At 40.2% G+C, this 13,274-nt stretch overlaps 1 protein-coding gene across 1 annotated transcript in view; it reads left to right on the top strand.

The window, feature by feature from the left end:
- The window catches only part of ulk4 (unc-51 like kinase 4), a 78,653-nt gene that overhangs the window by 61,963 nt on the left and 3,416 nt on the right, over positions 1-13,274 (top strand). The window contains exons 33-36 of the mRNA XM_072394718.1: positions 1,948-2,114; positions 3,503-3,604; positions 7,179-7,373; positions 11,994-12,082. Of these exons, the coding sequence (XP_072250819.1) occupies positions 1,948-2,114; positions 3,503-3,604; positions 7,179-7,373; positions 11,994-12,082 (553 nt within the window). The remainder of the gene's footprint in view (positions 1-1,947; positions 2,115-3,502; positions 3,605-7,178; positions 7,374-11,993; positions 12,083-13,274) is intronic.

The raw sequence follows: 13,274 nt of genomic DNA, 5'->3' as shown, positions 1-13,274 counted from the left end.
AGCACTTTTCTTTTTTACATACAAAAACAAATATCACATTTAAAAATTGGTTAATTTTTGTTTGCTTGTACCATAAACTGTCGTCAATGTATGGTTTAGTATTTGTTATTTACAGTGTACTAGATATCTTTTTTAAGTAGAATTTTTTGGTTTGTACCTTTGAAAGAACAATTCTGTACCCTAGGCATCACACTTGTATAAAAAAACTTGTAAACTCCCTTTAAAGTGGAACATTTTCCTGCCATTAGGTTTGAGGTTAGGTTAGAATATTTGTTATAGTTAAGCTTAGTTAAAGTAAAGTAATGTTCCCTTAGTTTGATTCTTAAAAACTAACCAAGGGACCACTGGAATTACCAGAAGGACCATTTCCCAACATGTACATTAAGGTATCGAAATGACACCCCTTTTCACCTATTTTCTGTGTGTGTGTGTGTGTATGCCTGGTGGATAAATGATTAAAATTCAGGATAAGATAATTGTTTTTAATACCATCACATTTTCTGAGCAGTTTAGAACAGCATAATATTAACAAATACAAAGTAACTATATAGAATATGGTTTGCATGTAAGTGGGACTATTGTCAGATTACATTAAGCAGAGGAGGTCTTTGTTTGATTGAACAGTCCAAAGTAGAGCAGCCCGTCTAATTAGTTATGAGGCCGTTTGACAGAGTAACAGTACATCCCACTGACAGCAGGAAGTCAAACAGCTTTTTTGTGTCTGCAGTGTTGCACTTGCACTCACAGAAATAAACACATCTGCATTCTAAATAAAGATCTGTTGGAATGGGAAATAAAACTGGGTGCATTTTCCCTGGTGTGGACGATGATTTGTTATTTAACACAGAAATGGAAATAAAGGACAGGTTTTTCAACACATTAAAATACATGTTTCATGTCCACCTGGCTCTGGCACAATCTGTGCAGTACTGACTATTACAGATGAGTTTACTTCTACTGTACCTCAGCTCAGCATGCTCATAACAGCTGTGGTTACAGAAATGGTCAGTTAAACCTTATGTTAAGCCTTGGACAGTTTTCTGTGGTGGGATGGAGTGAGGTGAAAGGAAAAGAAAAAGGATGATAACATGACGTGTTTTGGGATGAGAGTCTTGTATGTGGGCAGGTGCCCTGATACTGTCAGTTTTTCATGTGAGAATTTAAAGCTGCACAGTTGGTGTTCAGTTTAACTAAATGTCATATTCACCCACCTTTCTCTTTGGGGCAAATTAGTGGCAATGAAATGCCAGTTGACCAAGAAAGAAGAGTGACCCTCATCTTGCACAGGAGCCTTCCATCCACTATCAAGTTGAACCAGTCTTCTCCTACAGATTAAGGCTTAGGCATACTCTTGTATTTACGCTCTCATACAAAATGCTTCTAAAAGTCACTTTTTGAACATCAAGAATATGCTGTAAACTAATAGAATTTACCAGTCCAAAATATTATTATTATTAATATTATTTGACAAATGGTTATTATTTCCCATTGATCCTATGTGATCCTTGTCATTGACAATACATTTAAAAAGAATAGCTTACATAAATTTTTTGCACTTAAACTTATATTAAACATTGAGAGATATTGTAGATGGAACCAGATCGCAGTAAGCATCTCTAAATTAGATTTGCTGGTGTCTTGCTAGGAATTGTGGACAGTGAGGGTCACGTTAGACCATTACACATCAAATAGTACATTGTGATTTCACATTACTTTCCTTGCATCTGCCCCAAGACCACCAAAACACAAACTTTACCAGCATTTGTCCCTTAATTGTTATTCCATGATCATTATTTTTACATCCGGTCCAGTTGCAGTTTAGGTTCCTTGGAAAATACTTTCTGTTAGGATATGACATTGGCAATAACTAAGGCTGTGTAAACTTAAGTAAAGATGCAGTCAAGATCCGACTCTCACATAATGTCTCCATGTCTCTCTGCTGCACAGGGCTGATAGAGGTGCTGGTGAATACTCTTTCAGAAGCTGCACGAGTCTACCTGGATGGAGAGGGGCCTGCTGGGAGGAAAGTCAGCCATGTTGTGTTACAAGCTCCTTTGGAACTTCTTCACAATGTCCTAAAGCAAACATCAGTTGTTGTTCGAGCTGCACTGCAGGTACAAACGTAACTTATGTTATGTTTATTTCTAAAAATGTCACTTTAAAAATTGACAACGATCTTCTTAGAGAAGTCAACTGTTTTATTATGAAAGGTTTTGTTAATTGTTGTTAGCAATGCATCAGCCCTTATACGCCAATGTCTTTCCCACATTGTTTTCCCCACTATTTTCATCGCTGGTGAATTCAGTCACCAATAGAATCACAAAGTCAACTTCCTCAAACTGTTGTCCTTGTATCGTGTCCCCGAAGGCATGTGTATGTGTGTGTCCATTGATGTTTGCAGTGGAAGCGAGCAGGTTTAAGGAACTGCAATATTGAAGTTGTGGACTCAGGAGAAAGCGGATGAGGTCCTGAATCCCTGGGACACACACACACACACACACACACACTCAGAGGCATACACCGAGGGGCCTGTCTGGCGATGTCCCTGCGGCCTCATTATCACCGCTGGCTTTGTCCTCAGCTTGCCACACTATATAGACGGACTCACACACACTCACATACGCACGCACACACACAAAGGAGCCCCCATCTCCCCATACTGTGCACCCCAGCCCAACGCATACATATTAATGCCTGGACAGGGGGTGGGGGGACTAAAGTGAAAGAAGGGTAAAAGACTGAAAGAGAAGGACAGAAGAGGAGAAGGAATGATGGAGAGATTGAAGGAGAGACGGAAAGGAAGCAAGGAGAATGTGCAGCAGAAATCAATTCTGCCAGAAATGCAAAGCTCATTAAAAAGAAAACTTCTGCCCAAACCAAATTCATTTGGGTAATAAGGTCTGATAAGAGAGAGGACGTGACTCGACCGCTCTCCCCAAACTATTACTTGGTTGGTCAAGAGAGAGTGCGGCAGAGATTACAGTACAGAGGAAAAAGAAAAAACGGATAGCATAGTAGAGGAGTGACTTTGGGAGAGACAGAGAATGTGTGCCAGTATTAATCACATTATTCCACCACTAATTGGCCTGAAGTTTCACTGTACACATGAACTGTGCTAAAATAAGGCACAGTGTGGCACAGAGGTGCTAATGATGAGGGGAATAAAGGAGAACTTGAGAAGACTAAAGTCATCAGAAGATGCAAAAATAGCTCGGTGTGAAATGTTCAGGCTGTGTTGTCCTGAACATCTTGGTGAAGAGGGATGACAATAACACAATACACAGAAAAACTGTTTCCCGTCTCAGTCTATCACAGCGTCTTTCTGTCTTTGTCAGTCTGTCAGAATAAGTCTTGACAGGTCTCTGGATCCATCATTATTGACTGTCAAATCTCTATGAATGATTTAAGGTGTGTGTGTGCTTATGCGTCTGTTGGTGTGTGTGTGTGTGTGTGTGTGTGTGTGTGTGTGTGCATGCGTGCGTGTGGATATGTGTGTATATAGAGCCAGAGGCTATCTTGTCCAGCAGCAGAGACGGAGGCAGCAGAGAAGCTGCTCGTGGCCAACAGACCCCTGAGCCAGCTTAGCACACACCTCATTCACATGGTGAGACCAACATTCAAACACTGTGTGCCTGTGTATGTGCTGTTTTTTTTGTTTTTTTTTAGCAAGCATGTTTGAATAAAAAAACTTGTACAGTGACGCAAACTGGGTTTGACAGTTGTGACTAAACCACGCCCTGTTTAAAGACCACGGTTATCATGGTCTTGTGACCAAAGATAACCAGCAGCAAATTTCTACTGGTTTCAGAGATTTACTGTGAATACCTTGCAGTGGAGCTGCCGCCACGACCTATGTCTCCTAATCAGCCAGTAGGAATGTAGCGTGGAGTGAAGTGTTGGTACACATGACACCGGCGTTGTTATGTGAAAACCAAAACAAGCCTCAACAGTGAAGATCAAGACCAAATGAGCTGAACGGATCTCTGACCACACAAAGAAAAACACAGCATGGACGAAAATAGAGAAGGTATAAGACTTTTAAATGAGTAGCAAACCAGTAAACACATGAGTCCACATAGCAGTAAAAATGACTGCTAGAGTTGTACAGTATGTAGCTGCCTAAGATGCAGCAAAATGAACAGTTTACCTTTTATAAAGCAAATGTTTTAATTACTAAAGAGTGTGTCAGCTTGAAATTTTACGACTTTATCATTTCAGGGTTCATTTTACAAATAGTTTTGACAATGTGGAACTATTCTATGGCCAAGCAGTCATTGGTCATACCACATGGGCTAAAGTGCTTTTAGTTGGCCCTGTTAGAGCTCTGATTAAACAGAGCGAGAGAATCAGAAAAGTAATAAAATTAGGACGTTTAAAAAGACACATTTTCTGAATCCGTTAAGATGGTAAACCATCTGTTACGCTAACAAAAGCTGCAGCTTCTCCCCTGACTAAATATATCAAACATACTCCTTGCTCACTGCTCTGTAAACAGAAACTCCATCAAGTTTAGTTGAAACTACAGTAATTAATTAGCCATCTTTCAAAGATGCGTGTTTTTCATTCCTTCCACCTTTTATAATTAAAAAATTTGCATGTAATTTGACTTCAGGATGATGAAGTAAATTAAGTATGATCCTGAACATTCTGTCTATTGAACCACAGTTGATTATCCCAGTTTACTGAAGTAACTAGTCTCAAGTTACCGTTTAAATCTTGCAGTGTATCCAAATGCTTACACATAATCTGATACAATTTGCCACATAGATTGATAGAAGTGGATACGATCTTGTCCTTTTTGCTGAGGAAAGTGTAACAAATGTTAATGGCTGCACCTATTCAAGCATCCACACCTTCTGGTACCATCAACTACTGATAATTGAATATGTGATTGAAAGCTCCCTTTATTCTATCTGCACTCAGAAGAAGGAAGTACTATTAGCTTAACTAATTTGATGTACTACATTTACAGTAGTTAGAAAAACTGCCACACCACTAAATTTCCAAATTTAGCAACATTAACTGTTGATAATATGATCTGCTCTTTATCTAAGTCACAATTAGAGAATAACTCTGACTTAACTGCATTGAAGTCAGTAAGTAATGATTCAGACAGCGCTATGAAAGAATGTTAACTTATGTGCTCATGAGCTACTGGGAGTCAGATGTTTTTATTAAGGATATAAAATTAGGAACTGTGGGTCGTAGAGATGTCTCTCCCTTTAGATAACAAAATATTTTAATGTCTGGTTTCAGACTAAGTCTGCTCATTTCATAAAAGTTTTATTGATGTGAGTCATGCTTAAATCACAGCCACTTCCGCAGAACCTTAGAAGAAGTGCTGTAGGTATTATAGAGATGCTCAAAATAGGAAAAATACTAAAGTTTTCGTCAGCTCGCAGTCAGAATGTAGGAAATCCAGGACTGTTGCTCCTGTTTTTCTGGAAAGAGGGCGTGGCAGAGATAACCAAGAATACAACATTTAAGACATTTAAGAGCTGAGAAACGAGCCAAGCTGACACCAATGTATACAACATGCTGTTTGTGTCATTTATAGGAAAAATCATTGTACATCAGTACTAAAATGTTCTCACTCTGTAGCACGGTGGAGGGAGCATGTTGGTTTGAGGTTGCTTTGCTTTGTCATTGAGGAAACCATGTATTTTTACACATAAATGTCAGGGCAGCAGGTCATGACCTGAGGTTTAGGAAAGGTTAATGACAAGTAAATCAACAACAGACTTTTTAAAAATGAAAGAAAGTTTAGCCTCAACTCTGAGCCCGATTATAAATCCCAGTCATTGCAAAGTGTTTACTTTCTCTTGTATCGGTACTGTCTGCAATTTTTATTTGAGTGGTCAATTTGAGTATATGAATGTACCCTTTATATAATTCTGTAAAAGGTTCTTCACTAGTTAAAAAAGGTGGGTTTCTAACTACTCCACAATCCAGCAATTCTATTCACTGATTCTGAATTATCACAATTAAATGTCATTACAGATATTCAGTATTTGAAATTTCAAATAATTGTGAGGGAGTGTAGGTGGCAGTGATGCTCCCTGAACCATTCTGTATATTAAAAAGAGTATTACTTGATTTATAGGTTGACAGGAGGCTAGAACCTGATAAATGAAAATGTGGTAGCAGAGGCTAAAAGAACTGGAGGACTGATGAGGGTGAGGAATGAAATTCAAGGAAAATAGGTGAGAGAATCCAAGCGAAAAAGAAAAGATGCTGTGAGGCATCCTGGGAGGTCGATGACATAGGAGGAGAAAGAAAGAGAGAAGAGTGGCAGCAAGAGAAGAGGTGGTCTCCTGAGATACAATGGACGAATTAGAGGGTTGATGGAGCAGTCGACACACTCTCGACCTCTGCTCAGCCTCTTAGCCCCATGAGAGATTAGTGAGACAGAGCAGCGGTGTTTATAACAATCTATCACTAAAACTGCAAAAGTCACTTCTGTTGTAACGTGCAGTTTTAGGTAGACGTGGGCCTCTTATTGACATATGAAAGGTTTTATTTTATGGCCATTTTCTTCACACTTTAACATTCAGTGTCAGACAGTAATGCCATTGCATGGCAGTGATTGTAAGCATAGCATTGGTGGCAGAACACAGAGGGTGTTGTATTCTTTAAAGTCTTTAGGGTTTAAAGACCTCTGATTACCTGGTCTTCTGCCATCTTCTCTAAACTGAGTTGTGATTCAAATGTTGACCAACATAACAACCAGTACAACGAATAGGTGATGAATTCTCCCTGAACTTTATATAAGGTGGAGTAAACAGACAATATCAACATCGAAATGAGTCCCATTGATATGCTTATGTGTGCTTTTAGGTGAAGAGTTGTTTTATCTTAAAAATTTGGTTGTCTCAATATCTTCTGTCTGTACAATCTGAGACTAGTAGGAAGAGGAAGCTTTGAATATTATGTTGACTGTGTAAATTTATCATACTACCTTAAGCAGCTGCCCTTTATTAATGCTACAGACATATACAGTACACACAGCACTTTCAAGCAGTGGAGGCTGGGTGTAAAAACACTTTAAAGAAGACAGTTCTGTCTGTCAATTCACTTTATTTTAGCTCATGGCCAAAGTAAACTTGATAACATGATTAAAAACGTTGTCCTTTTTATAATTTAGTCTTTGTATCCCTTCTGATTCTGTTTCTGTATAGCTGTCCACTGAAAACCAGGAGGTGTGGGAGGAATCTCTTCAGTGTCTGTCCTTACTGGTCCAGCTGTATGGTGGAGAGGGTCACGACTGCCTGTCACCTTCCTGCCTGCAAAGCTTCTCACACGTGCTGCGCACTCACATGCACACTGAGACACCCCGAATTCAACGTACGACACTAAGGATCATCAAACGACTGGTGAGTACAGTGCACATGTAAGCATTCACGCATAGGCTTCGGACTTAAATGTGTAGTCTGCCACTGTAGAATCCTGGAGGCACTGCAGGATGAAAATATTGGAGTAATAACAAGAAACACATATGCAGACATTCACACACACACTGCTGTTCTGAAATAATGTGTAGCTTCCAGAAGTAGACTGACAGAGGAAGCACAATACACAGAAGAAAATATCCAGGATTGTATCTTCCTGTCAGGTCCTGGTCAAGTGTCTGTGCAGTCAAAATGGTTCACAGTGAAATTGATTGACAACGTGTGAGAGATTGTACTACAGTAAATTAATTTAGTGTGAAAATGAGAAAATTTTACAGCCGAGTTTGATACAATTTATTGCCCTATCAGACTGTTTCACCTGTTTCAAAGGTGACTTAGAGGTGACTTAGAGCCAATATAGTATTGATTGGCAGCATATTAAATTAAGCTAACCATGAAGCTGTCAAAAACATTCTTGGTATTCTTTCTGCAGGCTAACTTTCCTTTGAAGTAAATCAATATTAGATGGTTTTACCCATTTCCAACAGTAAGTAGCAATGCGGGAAGTGGGATGCGGTTTATTTGACATAGAAACAAGGAGACACTGCACTGACACTGAAGACCTGGGTTAGAACCCTTTCTTAGTCAAACAGATAAAGCTTCATTTTTAAATTATGATTTCAGCTTTTGTCTGGCATGAGCTATGCAGGTCTGCGTGAAATAAGTTTATTTGTAATATGCGAAATAGAATGTTTTAAAACATGTTGTTATCGAATTTAATTTAGGTGTAAATAATTGCAATGTCTTAATTTGAACATTTGGTTAAAGGAGAGGTAGGGCTGATAAAGCAGTTCAATTGAATTACACCCAAAGATGAAGTTTAAAAAAATTGGGCTAATTTTTCTGCAGTCTTCTATGAATTATGCAAGATGCATTCCTAATGTTTTGACTTGGCCGGAGGGTCATGAGATAGTTTCTGCACGTGGGACACAAGGTCAGCTGGCACCCTTAGATCATATGATCTGACCGAAGGCTGTGTCTGGGAGCTACTGTACTTTGTAGTTGTGTGTGAGAGGGAAGGATAGAGCATTTGCATGTACAGATGTGGTTTTGATTCCTCTCACTAATTACTTGTGGCCACCTGAACCACCCACTCAAACTCTGTCACATACTTGTTTGTCTCTCCTACTGTTTGTGACAAATTTGTGCAAACTCCCTCATTACCCCAGTGCAACTAGATTCCGTAACCCCAGTGTGTCTTTTCCATCATGCCCTCGATCCTGAGTAACACACCGCAGTGTTTCAGCTTTTCTCTTGTAGCTAGAGGATGATTCACCAAGCAGCATCTCTGTGCTGGAAGCAGAACTCATTTATTTGCTCAGAAAAGGAACCATTTTCCTTTCTGCACATTGATCAGCACATCTCCCATAGATTTGAAATGTGGTAATTGGGAAGGCCATATCTTGTAGTTTACATGATTTTCATACTTTTTAGTAACCCTAATGCAGTATTGATTGGGATATTGTTCTCCTGGAAGAAACCACTCCTGTCAGAAGGGGAAAGTTTCGTCATTCATCATAAAAGTTATCACTCAGAACAACTTTGCAATAGTATTAATTTGCAGTGTTTTTGTTCCTCTGCCAGGAGAGTTATGCTTGGTTTTCAGACTCTTTTACCCTGTGTGAACAACATTATGGAGACACTTGATTCCCTCAGTGTCGGGGTCCAGCATTACCCACTTGGACCATTCTCTGGAGTTCACCACACATACACATGTTCTCATCTGTCTATTCTCCACATCTCAATAGAGTGGCGCTCATGATTTTTGTGCCGCTGAACTCCTAAGTGTACATAAAATGCAAATGGGCAGTTTGTAATGAGATGTTTAAGGTTCCATTCACATTAGTCTAATGCACAGACATTGCAGTCATCAGATGTGTACTGTTGACCACATTGTACGACCTGCTGTCTTCCACATAGATCTACATGCTGGTGTCACTATAGTCACATCATCTCACTGAGACATCAGCCAATGGTGCAGTTTTTGTTACTGAAACCACATGTACTCAAACAATAAACGTTCTTTCAAAGTGAAATCTCTCCCTCATGCCATCTTGATACAGTTGGGCCTTTTTAGCAATTTTAATTTCTTAACCTGTTAGGACCTTAAGAAGCATTTTGGAATAACATGCTTTATGTTTAAAAGAGGCTTCAGATCCAAGGCTGTTCATTGTACCAAACAGTGCACCTGTGACACATTCTGCATGGATTCACTTTTTCCTAAGTTGCCATTCATCTGTGTTTGTATCCTCATCCATGAAACCTTTAAATCGCATGACTGTGTACTTATATAGACTGGACTGTCTCTATAATGGATATTAGTCAGATGAACAATCACAACACAGATATACTGTCACAAGAACACAATTCTCTCTCAGACACACCTACACACTCGGACAAACGTCTGCTCTTCAAAGAAAGCTTTTTAATTATCTTTCATTGATTCCAGGGCTTTGTTAATCTCAATCAAAGATCCCGCTAATAGCTTGGACACTGCAAAGGAGAGGGAGGGGGGGGGGGGGGGGGGGGGGATCATGTCTAAATTAGTCAAATTGAACTTAATTTTTTGTTGTAACATGAAAAGACTCAAATTAGAGTGCTCAACAAATGAAAATAGATGTGTGCTAAGCTGCTGGAGAAAGAAAGTTTTTTTTGTGTTTAATAATCTGTATTATTTTGGGCAAATTGCCTTCACTTGCAACATGAGGGCTTTACAGCATGGTGTTGATGTTGATACTGGCCTGTCTGTTTGTTAAGCCCACATGTGTGACCAGACGCTTCCTTCTCCCTCTTCCCTGGAGGCTTAAATCTCTTGACACGGAGACTCCAAAATGTCAAAGCACGTTTTGTACCATTATTGTAACATTTTACGTGCGCAGACATTTATATATTTAGTTCTCTTTTAGTTCCTAAATGCATCCAGCTTCACAATTGTTTGTTTTTTTTATTATCTCATCAATACATTTTATTCATATCTAACCAAGTATTACAGCTGCTGTCGCTTGGAGTGTTTTTGTGGTCAAGACTGAGTCAAAGAATATTGAGTTGTGTTGTTTTATTGTTCACCTCTGAGTCAAAGCTGACTGCATGGTGCCAAGTTCACTGATTATCTTCACGTCAAATGAGTTAACCAAGCTGTGAAGCAAACAGAGCATGAGAGCTGACCTCACATGGTGCTCATACAATTAATGCAGGTTTGAAGCTTTACACCAACCAGAGCTCCCTTTTTATTAGAAGTGTTTTCAATAAAACAAATGAAATCTCTCTCCGACGTAGACAGCCATGATCAAATGTTCTGTTTTTCATGCAACACGTTATTCTGGAAAATCTCTGTTTCTCTGCTGTCAGGTACATTGTCACTTGTTTGAACTCAGTGTCTGTTATGACAGCCCTGAGAGGCAGCACGTCTGTCTGCCTTCTGCAGTCTGACTGTGTGCTTCACGTATGACTTTGAGTTCAGAATATTGATTCACATGTTCGCAGGAGAGGGTGGAGAGCGAGGATGTAGAGGGGATGATAAGTAGGTGTGTGTCTGTGTTTGGTTGGCAGGCGTGCACAACTGTCCCCCAGTCCTGCTGGTGAAGGCAGAAATGTGTGTGCGTGCGTGCGTGCTTGTGAGAAAAGTAAGGGAGTGAGGGGAGCATCTTTGTCCTAACCCCGTTTCTTAGCAACAACCATACCATGTCGCCACAGAGACGGAGGTGATGATGTCACCAGAGATCAGAGAAAACACGTTCACCATGGACTCAAGCACAAAGGCACACCTGCACATGCATATGCGCTCACAAATGCACTCGAACACACTCACACATGTACAGAGCTTAAAAAGACGTGCAAACAGGTTTTTTTTTTTTTATTATTTACTGAAAATACGTTTGTTCTGCCATAAACTTTATTGTGAACCATCCTAAACACACACACGTCTGTGGACCAGGTGTTCCTGTATGGGGGAGAAGCTGAGATGTCACAGTGCGGCGAAACGTGTGAAGATGGCTTTAAAAAAAGAAGGGATGACGAGGGGGAAACAAAAGATGTGGACAGGGAAGTCAGTAGAGGATTGAAGGGGATACTCTAATCCAGACAAGCCTACATGTTGAGCAGCAGAATCATAGAATAAGCTCATAGAGCAACACAGTTCTGACTATTTTCTGTGCAGAAATGTGTTTTTAAAAAAAAGTACTGATGTCAGTAACACAGTGGGGGGTGGTGGGGGGGTGGTGTATTGTGTATTTTAGCAGTTTTGAACTGTACCAGAGCAGCTGCTAGTTTCAAAGTGATCTGTTGAAGTTTGACAGTGCAAACTTGCACATTTAGCTGGCAAACAGTCATTTTGTGGTATTGGAACACAGACGTTCTCTTTTTTTCCACGTTTTGTACCATATTTTACCGCCAGACTACAAAACTACCCTGTCACACTGTTTAGGATTTCCCACCTGTGCCAGACCCTTGTCAACATATCTTTGAGTTTGATGATAATAACAGTCATCTGTTGTCAAGGTAAATTCACTCTTTCTCACTCAGTGTTCCTCTTTCTCTTTTTTTCAGATACACACCACAGACAGATCTGATTGGTTAGAATGTCCCGAAGGGGCGGAGCTAATGAGTCTACTGCAGGATATGACTACATCCAAGAGGTGCGCATTTATGATGATGCATGTTTATGCTTGGTTTGTGAAGCCAGCAGTATGAGCAAAGTAGCTCAGATGTACCATTCACTGCCACTTTCTCCACTCAATCCTGGTTGATGCCAAGGCATTCGCAGGGATAGACGGTATAAATCCATCCCAGTCTTTGTCAGCTTCATTGTATCTGCCCAGTCAGTTGTGACTGTGATACCTCATAGGGTGCAGCCAGATTGCCTCCTGGTGAGATGCCTGAACCACATTGGCTCCTTTGAACACAGCAGCTCCACTTTTAGCTTCCTCTTACTGTTTGAGCCCGTCTCGGGACTTGTCTGTTTAAATCCACAGAAGCCACAGATCCTAAGTAAGTAAGGTACATTTGGGAGGTTGCAGAGAAATGGCCCAAATCTGCAGAAAATCCACATTAATTTGCTGTTATTTGTTTGGCTCGTGTATACGTCCAAGAATCCAACCAGATATCTTTTTTGTGTTGTGGCACAAGAGCAGGAAACCCAGAGGAGGAATACAATAAATAGATGACAGATAAAGATCTGTCAAACGAGTTGGGGGTTAAATGGGAAATTTTGTATTATTTGACCCCCTAATGCTAATCGGTCTTGTACTCATAATCTTACAGTGTCAGTGTGACTTTGGGGATTTCTACAATCTTCGTAAGATTTATCATTTCACTCCCTCTGCACTATTGGTGTTTTCAGCACATCAACTGTAAGGAGACACTGTTGCACTGCTGGGGGAAGTTTAACACCTCCATACCATCTGGTGCCTTTTACCCAGAGAAGCACCTGCCCCTTTCAATAAATTGATGTCATAATCATTGATTTGTATCGAGAGGAGCCTGACTTTATCATGTTTGCTCAACAATTTCTTGCACAAGTTCTTGCTAGCAAGTCAAACAGCTCCTCTCCCAGGCTCAGAACATGCCCCAGTTTCCAACTTCTGACGGGATGTGTCCTGTGAGGGTTAGCTCTGCGACTGACTTTTGTGAATCGCTCTCTGTCTAGCCTCTCACCTGAGATCAGTGTCACTGCCAGGAGCGTCTGCTCCAAGCAACGCTGCCTTCAGGCTTACTGGGACACATAAACCACAAAAAGGAGGAAGATTTGAAGTAGGACGGTGTGGCAAACCATTTTAGCATTTCCAGATGTAAAGTTTTCCTCGGTTTTTAGTTTGTATGTTTGTGCTT

Source organism: Leuresthes tenuis, unplaced genomic scaffold (genome assembly GCF_036924035.1).
Source record: "Leuresthes tenuis unplaced genomic scaffold, fLeuTen1.0.hap1 SCAF_10, whole genome shotgun sequence".
Lineage (NCBI taxonomy): Eukaryota > Metazoa > Chordata > Actinopteri > Atheriniformes > Atherinopsidae > Leuresthes > Leuresthes tenuis.
The sequence above is the reverse complement of the archived record's forward strand: the minus strand, read 5'-3'. Positions and strand labels throughout refer to the sequence as shown.